Here is a 12410-nt window from a genome sequence, read left to right as displayed (position 1 = left end):
ACACAGGAGCAGAACCAGACTATTTGGCCTTTTGAGTTTGCTCTGTCATTCCATTATGGCTGATTTATTAACCCTCTCTACTCTTTTCTCTTGCCTTCTCCCTGTATTCAAATTTCACATCACATGCTGATGATAATAAACCTAATTCTGATTCTGATAATCTTTGATGCTCTTACAAATCAACATTCAAAGATTCATTTATTATCAAAGTATACAAGCCTGCAATACTTCAATTCCCTGGGTAGCCATGAAACCAAGAAAGAAAAGAAGGTAGCACAATCATATCACCCAAAGCCGTAAAAAAAACCAAACAAAAATGGAACAGGCACATCAACCCCTAAATCCCTCTGATGAAGGGTCTCGGCCCAAAACGCTGACTGTGCTTCTTCCTATAGATGCTGCCTGGCCTGCTGTGTTCCACCAGCATTTTGTCTGTTCCTTGGAGTTTACTCATTAGTTTTGAGGGGTGATGGTTTTAAAGACTGAGCTGTAGTTGATAAAGAGCATCCTGATCTATGCATCTTTGCTGTCCAGCTGTTCCAGGGTTGAGTGAAGAGCCAGTGAAATGGCAACTGCTGTGGACCTGTTGCTCCGGTAGACAAATTGGAACAACTGCAAGTTGCCACCCAGACAGGAGCTGATATGCCTCAACACCAGCCTCTCAAAACACTTCTTCACTGTGGATGTAAATGCCTCTGGATGATAGTCATTTAGACAGGTTGCCATCATCTTCTCAGGCACTGGTATGATTGAGGCCTGCTTGAAGGAGGTGGGTACCACACACTGCTGGGATGAGATATTTGTGAATGCACCAGCCAGCTGATCATCACAAGTACTCCGCCTGGACTGGATGTTTCCTTAGGTTCACTGTCTTGAAGGCAGCCCGCACGTCATCTTCTAATAATGAGCAAAAGATCAGTTGGAGACAACTGGGTGAGCGATGGTTCCTCCCTGTTCTGGTGGTTAAAGTGAGCATAGAAGGCGTTCGGCTCATCTGGAAAGGAAACTCTATTTCGGAAGGTTTAACTTTCTAGGGGGTTATGCATTGAAACCCTGCCACTGCTACTGTGCATCCCTGGCTGATTGCAGTCTCGTCCTCTGAGATGGCTTTCCAGAGATCACACCTGCACTTCAGGCAGCATTCTCCATCTCCAGACTTGAATGCCTCTGATCCGGCTCTCTCCAGGATCCAGATCTCACCGTTTATCCTCATCCATGATGGGGAAACCCCTGAACGATTTTGTGGGGGCACACTCATGCACAGCTGTTTTAATAAGGTCCATAATGACCCTGGTGCAGTCATTCAGGTCCTCAGAGGAGTTCCTGAACACGACCCAGTCCACCGACTCAATGCAATCCTGTAACCGTTCCTCTGCCTCCCGTGACCACCTCTGAGTCGTCTTGATTTCTGGAGCTTCATCTCTGGAATACAGGAGAGAGCTGAAGAACAAGCTGGGGTAGAGTAGCACACGGGAGGTGTGGAGAGGCATGAAGACCAGTCAGTCTAGCTGTAGAGCCTTGGAATGCAGCTGTGAATGGGCTAATGAGTTTGCCCCCCTCCCCAGCGCACCAGTGGCTGAACAGACGAACACTTTTAGTCATAGACTAAGACAATTGTGCTGCTCCAAAGACTGCTATATTAGGTCATTCTTACCCTCGGCCATTAGGCTCCATAACCTATACCGCCCCCCCCCCCCCCCCGCCGTTAGTGGTAATTTATTTTTTATCCTTTCTACTTCTCTTCTAATGTTTATATCCGTGCACTTGTAATGCTACTGTGACACTGTAGTTTCCTTTGGGATCAGTAAAGTATGGATCTATCTATCTGTCTGTATGCAGTTAGTAGGGGTACAGCCAAATGGTCTGATTTGCCAAAATGCAGTCTCGGAAAGGAACAATAGGCTTTCCTGATTGCAGCGTAGCAGTCTAGTGTGTTGGGACCTCTGGTGCAACAGGCTACATGCTGGTGATAATTGGGTAGGGCTTTCTTCAAACAGGCCTGGTTGAAGTCACCCACTATAATTTCAAAAGTCTTAGGATGGGCTGTTTCTTTCCTACAGACGACGTTGTGCAGATTTGTGAGTGTTTGCTTATATTCGGCCACGGCTACTTTATAAACTGTGGTCAGGATCATGGATGGGAACTCCTGAGATAAATAGAACGGTCTGCATTCTGTAGTCTTGTATCCAGGACATCTTCAAGGAGCGATGCCTCAAAAAGGTGGCATCCGTCATGAAGAACCCCCCATCACCCAGGATAAGCCTTTTTCTCATTGTTACCATCAGGAAGGACGTACAGAAGCCTGAAACCGCACACTCAGCAATTCAGGAACGGCTTCTTCCCCTCTACCATCAGATTTCTGAATGAACAATACTTCTTTAAATTTTTATTTTTGCACTATTTATTTAACTTAACTATTTAATATCAATATCTTTACTGCAATTCACATATTTTGTCTTCTATTATTACGTATTACTTGTACTGCTGCCACAAAGAGTAAATTTCACGGCATATGACAGTGATGTTAAACCTGATTCTGATTCATATACTTTCCTCCAGTCACCTTAAAATTCAGTGATACTACCACCAAACATATCTTTATATCTACCACACCCCCCACCCCTCCACACAGATTGGTCTCTCTGTGATTCCCTTGTCCATTTGTTCCCCCTCCCCCAAGTACTTAGTCCCTCCCCACACAAGACTAAGGAGCTGGTGGTAGACCTGAGGAGAGCTAAGGTACCGGTGACCCCTGTTTCCATCCAGGGGGTCAGTGTGGACACGGTGGAGGATTACAAATACCTGGGGATACGAATTGACAATAAACTGGACATGTCAAAGAACACTGAGGCTGCCTCCCAGAAGGGTCAGAGCCGTCTCTATTTCCTGAGGAGACTGAGGTCCGTTAACATCCGCTGGACGATGCTGAGGATGTTCTACGAGTCTGTGGTGGCCAGTGCAATCATGTTTGCTGTTGTGTGCTGGGGCAGCAGGCTGAGGGTAGCAGACACCAACAGAATCAACAAACTCATTCGTAAGGCCAGTGATGTTGTGGAGATGGAACTGGACTCTGACGGTGGTGTCTGAAAAGAGGATGCTGTCCAAGTTGCATGCCATCTTGGTCAATGTCTCCCATCCACTGCATAATGTACTGGGTGGGCACAGGAGTACATTCAGCCAGAGACTCATTCCACCGAGATGCAGCACAGAGCGTCATAGGAAGTCACTCCTGCCTGTGGCCATCAAACTTTACAACTCCTCCTTTGGAGGGCCAGACACCCTGAGCCGATAGGCTGGTCTTGGACTTATTTCCTGGCATAATTTACATATTACTATTTAACTATTTATGGTTTTATTACTATTTATTATTTATGGTGCGACTGTAAGGAAAGCCAATTTCCCCCGGGATCAATAGAGTATGACTATGACTATGACTTGTCCCTGCAAGTGACCAAAGAGTTACACCTGCCTATTCACCTCCTCCCTCACCTCTGACCTCCGTTCAGGGTCTCAAACAGTCCTTCCAGGTGAGGCAACACTTCACCTGTGAATCTGTTTGAGTCATCTGTTGTGTCTGTTGCTCCTGATGTGGCCTTTACATTGGTGATGCCTGTTGTAAACTGGGGAGCAGCTTTGTCGAGCACATCCGCTCCATCCACCAAAGCAGTACCTCCCGGTGGCCAAACGTTTTAATTCCCATTCCCATTCTGACACGTGGGTTCACGGCCTCCTCTTGTACCACAATGAGACCACCTTCAGGGTGAAGGAGCAACACTTTATATTCCGTCTGGGTAGCCTCCAACCTGATGGCGTGAATATTAGTTTCTCCTTCCAGTAGAGATTTTTCCCTCCTCTCTTCTGTTCTCCACTCTGGCCTCTTACCTCTTCTCAGCTGCCTACCACCTGTCCCTGGGATCCCTCCTTCTTCCCTCTCTCCTCTCCTATCAGATTCCTTCCTCACCTTTCCCACTCACCTGGCTTCACCTAACCCTCAGCTGTCCGCTTTCCCCTTCCCCACCTTTTTACTCTGCCATCTTCCCCCTTCCTTTCCAGTTCTGAAGAAGAGTCTGGACCTGAAACATTGACTGTTTATTCCATAGATGCTGCCTGACTTGCTGAGTATCTCCAACATTTTGTGTGTGTTACAACACTGTCACCCTGGGAACAAGTCCCTGGCTATCCACTCTGACAATGCCTCTTATCATCTTGTACACCTCTGTCAAGTCATCTCTCATCCTCCTTCACTCCAAAGAGAAAAGGCCTAGCTCGCTCAGCCTATAGGACATGCTGTCTAATCCAGGCCGCATCCTAGTAAATCTCCTCTACACCCTCTCTAAAGCTTCCACATCCTTCCTATTATGAGGCAGTCGGAGCTGAACGCTATACTCCGAGTGTGGGAGGGGGTGGAGGGGGTTGAGGGTGAGAGGTGGAGGAGAGGAATTGAAGGTTAGGGGTCATAAGGGCAGATGGCTTAGAAGGGGTGAGAGTGGTTGGAGGGGCAGAGGTGTTGCACGATGAAGAGGACAGAATGAGGGTGGAGAGTGTTGAGGGATTGGGAGGGGAGGATTCTGGGGGGGAGGGGGTTGGAGGACAGTGGGGTCAGAATGGGGAGAAGTTGGATAGGGGTCAGAGGGGATGACCTTCAGATTGAGGAGGCCAGGAATGGGGTTGAGGAGGATGGAGATAGTTCCCTGCGTGGGTCTCAGCGATCTGCAGTTGATCTTCAGTGGTGTTGGGGGGAGGGGGATGGTTCCCCTGGGGGGGGTCTCGGTAATCTTCAGTGGGGTTGGGGGGAGGGGATACTTCCCCTGGGTGGGTCTGGGTGATGTTCTGTGGGGTTGGGGGAGTGGGATGGTTCTCCTGGGGGGGGGGTCTCAGTAATCTTCAGTGGGGTTGGGGGGAGGGGATACTTCCCCTGGGTGGGTCTCGGTGATCTTCAGTGGGGTTGGGGGAAGGGGGATGGTTCCCCTGGGTGGGTCTCGGTGATCTTCAGTGGGGTTGGGGGAAGGGGGATGGTTCCCCTGGGTGGGTTTCGGTGATCTTCAGTGGGGTTGGGGGGAGGGGGATGGTTCCCTTGGGTGGATCTCGGTGATGTTCAGTGGGGTTGGGGGGAGGGGGATCGGTGATCTTCAGTGGGGTTAGGGGGAGAGGGATGGTTCCCTTGGGTGGGTCTCGGTGATCTTCAGTGGGGTTGGGGGAAGGGGGATGGTTCCCTTGGGTGGGTCTCGGTGATGTTCAGTGGGGTTGGGGGGAGGGGGATGGTTCCCCTGGGTGGGTCTGGGTGATCTGCGTGCTGGGGAGAGACTGCTCTGACTCTGACTGTCTGCAACACCACGCAGGGCTGAGGGCGAGCATGGGGATGGGAGCCAGCGTGCCACAGCACCCCCCGCACCGCACCAGCTGTACAACTGGCTGCCCCCCGAGATCATCAGTGGCCTGGTGGGTTCCGAGCGCTCTGACCTCTACAGCTTCTGTGCCCTGACCCAGGAGGTGTTCACAGGTGGGGCCCCGTCTGGGAGTGGAGCGGAGGGGAGGGGATGAGGAGGGGAGTGTGGGAGTGAGGGAGAGGGAAAGAAAGGGGAGTGTTGGAACTGATGATGCAACACTGGAGTTTCTAGGCGCAGGGTTTGGGGAGATGTGAAACCTGCAGTGAGAGGCTGGAAGACACACCAGGTTGAGCAGTGGCTGAGAATGGGAGACAGGATCAGTTGTTCTGATCTGGAATAAAACCAGGGAAGTGGGTACCAAGCCCCTCAGTGTACGGGGAGAGATGGGAGTGACGGTTCTGGTCTGGGACCCTCTGACAGGGCAAGAACAGTGAACTAACGGATGGTGTGTAGGTCTCCTGGCCGGTGGGGGGTGCGTGCAGAGAGAGAGTGCGGTGGGGTGGGGTGGGGAGAGAGTCTTTGATTGGGGGAAATAAGTTATTGTGGGGAAAAGTGCTGTAATGTGATCATTTTGTTCTTGGGAATGTTGGTGGGTCGTTGGGAGGAGGAGGAGGGGAGGGTTTTGGGGAAAGTAGGGAGGGTGAAGAAGAGGGGGAGGAGGTGGGAGGGTTGATGTGGATGGGTATGAGACGGTGAGGAGGGTAGAGAGTCAATGAGGAGGGAGTGAGGACATGGGACGGTCAGTGACTGAACTCTTTTGCAGGCGTGGTTCCCTGGGCCGGGGCGGGAGGTGAGACGGTGAGGCAGATGATGTCCAGCGGTCGCTCCCTCTCCCTGGACCCCCGCCTCTCCCCATCCCTCCGCTTTGCCCTGAGTCTGGGCACTTTGCCAAAGCCCCGACATCGGACCCTCACCCTCCGGGACGTGCACCATACTCTGCACCGGGAACTCCAGGTAGGACCCCACCCTCACTTTCCTTCTCTCTGCTGTCAGAATACGCCCCCTGCTTCATCTCGCCTCCCTCCTTCCCTCCTCTGCCAGGAAGGAAGAGCCTCTCCTGAAGCTGAGAAAGGCCAGGGCGAGCGGTGGGACTGCAGGAACGCTTGGGGGAAGCTGGAAGCCCAGGATGGAGCAGAGTGGGAACCGGTGAGATCTCGGAGGGCGCAAAGCGAGGGAGGTGAGTGGGGCAGGTCCATAGCCCGGCCCAGTCCTTCCTTCCCCTCTTCCCCCACCCGTCCTTCTCTCTTGCCCCAACCTCTATCCTCCCCCTCTCGCGCCCCTCTCCTCCCCACCGCTCCTAACAGCTCCTTTCCCCAGTGCTCCTCCTCACACCCTCTACGCCCACCTGTAACTGCTGGCAGTCTGTGCAGGGATGTGAACGGTGAGCCTTCGGTGATAACTGGGGTGGAGTGGGGTAAGGGGAGGTTGTGGTGGGATCCCAGTGTACTGACTAAGATACTGGTCAGCGTCAGACACAGCACCCAGTGTCAGGGCAGGAGGGCCTGGTATTGCTTCACCTGAGGTGCCCAGAATCTATTCCCAGTACTGGGTGTAGGTGTAGTCCCCTCACTACTGCAGGACAGGTTGCCTAAAAGGTCCTCAGAGTGAGGAGGGACGGGACAGGGGGAGGAGCAGGGATGGGATGGATGGAGGGAAACTCCCCTCAGAGATGGAGAAAGAACATAGAGCACAACGGCACAGTTCAGGTGGTACAATGTTGTGCCAGCCTTTTGGTCTATTCCCAGATCAAGCTAACCCTTCCCGCCCACATAACTCCAAGTTTCTTTCGTCCATGAGCCTATCTCAGAGTCTGTTAATTGTCTCTGATGTATCTGCCTCTACCAGCCCTGGCAGGGTATTCTGCACACTCACCACTCTCTGTGTAAAAACAAAACTTATCTCTCACATTCCCCCTGTACTTTCCCCAGTCACCTTAAAATGATAGCTGCTCCTATAACCCACTTCGAAGCTTCTACATCCTTCTTTTGACGGCGACCAGAACTGAGCACTCTACGTCAGGCGTAGTCTGTCCAGATCCCAGATGTTGCCTCACAGCTCTTCAGCTAAATCCACTGACTAATGAAGGCCAACGTGTGATACGCCATCTTAACGACTGACGGATCTATGGATGTGGACCCAGATCCCTGTTTATTCACACTGCTGAGAATCCGGCCTTCAAATTCAACCCTTCTACATGTGCATGAAGGGAGAAACAAACTGCAAGCGAATCCCTGCAACATCCAGCAACCTTGTAATATCTATCTCAGAGGCTCGAGTCAGAACATCTTTCCAGAGGGTGACCCCTTGCAAGGCGTCAGGCCCTGGTGGTATACCTGGCAGAGCACTGAAAACCAACTGGTGGGAGTGTATAGACATCTTCAACCTCTCACTGATGCAGACAGACGTTCCCACCTGCTTCTAAAAGGTGACAGTCATACCAGTGCCCAAGAAGTGCAGGACGAGCTGCCCCAGTGACTATCTCCCAGTGGCACTTACATCTACTGTGATGAAGTGTTTTGAGAGATTAGTCATGGCCAAAGTCAACTCCTTCCTGATCAATCACCTGGATGCACTGCAATTTGCCTCTGGCCACAGTAGGTCTCCAGAGGATGCAATCTCACTTGCTCTCCACTTGGCCTTGGATCTCCTGGACAACAGCAATAACTACATCAGGCTGCTGTTTATTGATTACAGATCATCATCCCCTCAGTACTCATCATCAATCTCCAAAACCTGAGCCTCTGTACCTCCCTCTGCAACTGGATCTTTGACTTCCTCACCGGGAGACCACTGTCTGTGAGGGTTGGAAATAACATCTCCTCCTCACTGACGATCAACACTGGTCTGGTGCACCTCAAGGATGTGTGCTTAGCCCTCTGTTCTACTCTCGCAACACTGTGTGGCTAGGCACAGCTCAAATGGCATCCATTAAACTTCAGGTCATTGGGACATGAACTGAAATGGGGCAAAATGTACTGGTCCTGATGCGTCCCAATTAACTGGAACGGTGTGTGTGTGTGTGTGTGTGTGTATCTGTATCTGTGTGGGGGTGGGTGTGTGTGTGTATGTACGTGTGGGTTTATCGGTGGGTGGGGGTGTGTGTGTGTGTGTGTGTGTGTGTGTGTGTGTGTGTGTGTGTGTGTGTTTGTGTGTGTGTGTGTAATTTATAGTATAGTATTTTATGTATTGCACTGTACCTTCTGTACTCCAGAACCAGAGGCCACAGTTTAAGAATAAGGGGTAGACAATTTAGAACGGAGTTGAGGAAAAACTTTTTCACCCAGCGGGTTGTGGGTCTGTGGAATGCTCTGCCTCAGAAGGCAGTGGAGGCAATTCTCTAGATTCTTTCAAGAAAGAGTTAGATGAGCTCTTAAAGATAGCGGAGTGAAGGGTTATGGGGAGGAGACAGGAACTGGATACTGATTGTGGATGATCAGCCATGATCACAGTGAATGACAGTGCTGGCTCGAAGGGCTGAATGGCCTACTCCTGCACCTATTGTCTATTATCTACTGCAAAATAACAACTTTCACGAGATATGTCAGTGATAATAAACGTGATTCTGATTCCCAGCTCTGCATCCTGTCAGTCTCTCTCCACAACACCACCAAAATTGTGTCGGCTGCAAACTTCCTAACTCACCCCTGCCCTTCCTCATCCAAGCCATTGATAAAAATCACAAAGAGCAGATCCCTGTAGCCCACCACTGGTCAGTAACCACCAGGCAGAACATTCTCCATCTACTACCAGCCTCTGGCTTCTGTGGGCAGGTCAATCTGAATCCACACAGCCAGGTTTCCCTGGATCTCAAGCCTCCTGATGTTCTGAATGAGACCCCCCACCCCCACCACGAGGAACCTTACCAAACACTTTACTAAAATCCATGTACATCCCATCCACTGCTCTAGTTTGTCAATGTGCTTTGTCACATCCTCAAGAGAATTCATTCAAGTTTCGTGACCATGACCTGCTGATAACAAAGCCATGCTGATGATCCCTAATCAGACTATGCTTCTCCACATTCCCATCAATCATGTTTCCAAGAATCCTCTCCAGTAATTTGCTCACCACTGAGGTATTCTCGCTGGTTTATAATTCCCAGGTTATCCCTACTGACGTCCCTCAACAAAGCACTAACATTTGTCACCTCCCAGTCACCTGCTCCTCATCTTGTGTCCACTGAAGATGCAAAAATCGTTGTCAAAGGTGCAGCAATCTCTGACCTCGCTTCCCGTAATAAGCTGGGGTATATCCCATCCGGTCCCAAAAACTTATCTATCCTAGTGGTTTCAGAGGTTCCAACATCCTCTTTCTTAATATGACGGAGAGAAACCTCCCTCAGAGAGGGGGGAGGAATATGAGAGAGGGGAAGCAGGGACACGATGGGGGGAGGGGGCCATCCCTCAGGGAGGGGAGAGACCTGATGCAGGGGGAAGGCCAGTGATGGGATGAGATGGAGGAAAGGATTCCTCCCCACTCACAGATCCTACCTCCTCAAACCCCACTTGCCCTCGGACATGAGTGCTGTCCCTCCCTCCAGGCCTGTCCCATTACAAGGTGGAGCAAGACACCAGCGGCCAGACCAAGAGCCGCCCCTACAACCGGGGACTGGGAGCCGAGGGTGGAGAGCCAGGCCAAGGAATCGTCCCACTGAAGGGGCGAGGAAGCACAGTGCGGGAGGAGGGATCACTAAAGGTGAGCAGTTGTATGATGCACGTCATGGAGAGGAGCGAGACAGTGAGAGAGAGAGTCCGAGGAGGCTGGGGAACACCAGGGAAGGGGGAATGGGAGAGGGGAGGGAGGGGAGAGAGAAGGAGAGATTGTGAGGAAGAGGGAGGGTGGAATTGGGGAGGAAGACGGGGGGGCAAAGGGAGAGGGACTCGAGGGTGGAGACGGGGAAGGAGAAGGAGTGGAGGAGGGTGGAGACGGGGAAGGAGAGGGAGTCGAGAAGGGTGGAGACGGGGGAAGGAGAGGGAGTCGAGGAGGGTGGAGACGGGAAGGAGAGGGAGTCGAGGAGGGTGGAGACGGGGGAAGGAGAGGGAGTCGAGGAGGGTGGAGACGGGAAGGAGAGGGAGTCGAGGAGGGTGGAGACGGGGGAAGGAGAGGGAGTCGAGGAGGGTGGAGACGGGGGAAGGAGAGGGAGTCAAGGAGGGTGGAGACGGGGGAAGGAGAGGGAGTCGAGGGTTGAGATGGGAAAGGAGAGGGAGTCGAAGGTGGAGACGGGGAAGGAGAGGGAGTCAAGGAGGGTGGAGACGGGGAAGGAGAGGGAGCCGAGGGTGGAGACGGGGGAAGGAGAGGGAGTCGAGGAGGGTGGAGACGGGGGAAGGAGAGGGAGTCGGGGAGGGTGGAGACGGGGGAAGGAGAGGGAGTCGAGGAGGGTGGAGACGGGGAAGGAGAGGGAGTCGAGGAGGGTGGAGACGGGGAAGGAGAGGGAGTCGAGGGTGGAGATGGGGGAAGGAGAGGGAGTCGAGGAGGGTGGAGACGGGGAAGGAGAGGGAGTCGAGGGTGGAGACGGGGAAGGAGAGGGAGCCGAGGGTGGAGACGGGGGAAGGAGAGGGAGTCGAGGGTGGAGATGGGGGAAGGAGAGGGAGTCGAGGAGGGTGGAGACGGGGAAGGAGAGGGAGTCGAGGGTGGAGACGGGGAAGGAGAGGGAGCCGAGGGTGGAGACGGGGGAAGGAGAGGGAGTCGAGGAGGGTGGAGATGGGGGAAGGAGAGGGAGTTGAGGGTGGAGACGGGGAAGGGGAGGGGGAGTGATGAGGCAAGGATCCTGGAGGGGGTAAAGAGACAGGGGATGGATGGATAGGAGGGAGTGGGAGGGTGTCAGTGACCCTGAGAGATGGGCTTGCGGAGTGTGGGTGTCTGTCAGATATCAAGGGGGGTGGGTGAGTTAGACAGACTCCCTGTCTTCCCTACAGATAAAACTGATCTCTGCTTCCCCGACCCCCCCAGTTCCAGTTGGAGGACACTGCCAGCCGTGGCCACCTGCATCTGGATCACTGGCCCAGCCCCTCCCGTCCTGCACAGAGCCAGTGGTCTGGGATGAGGGTGTACAGTGTGCGCTGGGGACGGGAGCTGGACCCAGACACCGACGGCAGCCTGCCCCTCCTCCCGGATAGCGAGAGCTCTCCGTCCCCGTCAGAGACGGAGACAGCGCATCCTGAGGAATCCCCGCCTCCAGGATACACACAGCAGGTGAGGTGGGAGGGAGGGAGGTGATCAGGTAGTGCAGAGAGGGAGAGAGAGGGATTGTGGGATGAGAGAGTGGAGAGGGAGAGGGATGGAGGGGGATGGTGGGGGTGATGTTTGCAGATCGGACCTCAGTACTGACCCAGCTGGTGTACATCGCGTCCCGCAGCCTCCCATCAGTCAAGACTCACCTCACCCTGTACCCATCCACCTGCAGGACATCAGGCTCCTCAGCTGTGCTAGCAGCATCCGCGAGTCGGCTGGTCTGCTCGGTTGTTTCAACTCATCCCTTGAGCGTCTCGAGCAGCGGTTCCTCAGTGGGATCCAGGCGCTGGAGCAGGTCTCCAGGCAGCAGTGGGAGGACGAACATCATATCCAACCCGGCACAGGTAATGCAGCTGAAAATACGTTCCCTCCACACCGCCCCATCACACACTCCTGGGGTCAGACACACAACCTCCCTCCACACCGTCCCATCACACACTCCCGGGGTCAGACACAGAGTGAATCTCCCTCCACACCGTCCCATCACACACTCCCGGGGTCAGACACAGAGTGAATCTCCCTCCACACCGTCCCATCACACACTCCCGGGGTCAGACACAGAGTGAATCTCCCTCCACACCGTCCCATCACACACTCCCGGGGTCAGACACAGAGTGAATCTCCATCCACACCATCCCATCACACACTCCCGGGGTCAGACACAGAGTGAATCTCCCTCCACACCGTCCCATCACACACTCCCGGGGTCAGACACAGAGTGAATCTCCCTCCACACCGTCCCATCACACACTCCCGGGGTCAGACACAGAGTGAATCTCTCTCCACACCGTC

The 12410-nt window shown here is 53.3% G+C and overlaps 1 protein-coding gene across 1 annotated transcript in view; it reads left to right on the top strand.

Annotated features, from left to right (window-relative positions):
• The window catches only part of tex14 (testis expressed 14, intercellular bridge forming factor), a 69943-nt gene that overhangs the window by 34442 nt on the left and 23091 nt on the right, over positions 1–12410 (top strand). Inside the window, exons 10-15 of the mRNA XM_072272945.1 lie at positions 5340–5500; positions 6151–6341; positions 6429–6564; positions 9928–10082; positions 11337–11579; positions 11791–11962. Of these exons, the coding sequence (XP_072129046.1) occupies positions 5340–5500; positions 6151–6341; positions 6429–6564; positions 9928–10082; positions 11337–11579; positions 11791–11962 (1058 nt within the window). The remainder of the gene's footprint in view (positions 1–5339; positions 5501–6150; positions 6342–6428; positions 6565–9927; positions 10083–11336; positions 11580–11790; positions 11963–12410) is intronic.

The sequence above is a fragment of the Mobula birostris genome, chromosome 11 (genome assembly GCF_030028105.1).
Source record: "Mobula birostris isolate sMobBir1 chromosome 11, sMobBir1.hap1, whole genome shotgun sequence".
Lineage (NCBI taxonomy): Eukaryota > Metazoa > Chordata > Chondrichthyes > Myliobatiformes > Myliobatidae > Mobula > Mobula birostris.
This window is presented reverse-complemented; position numbering and strand designations above follow the sequence as displayed.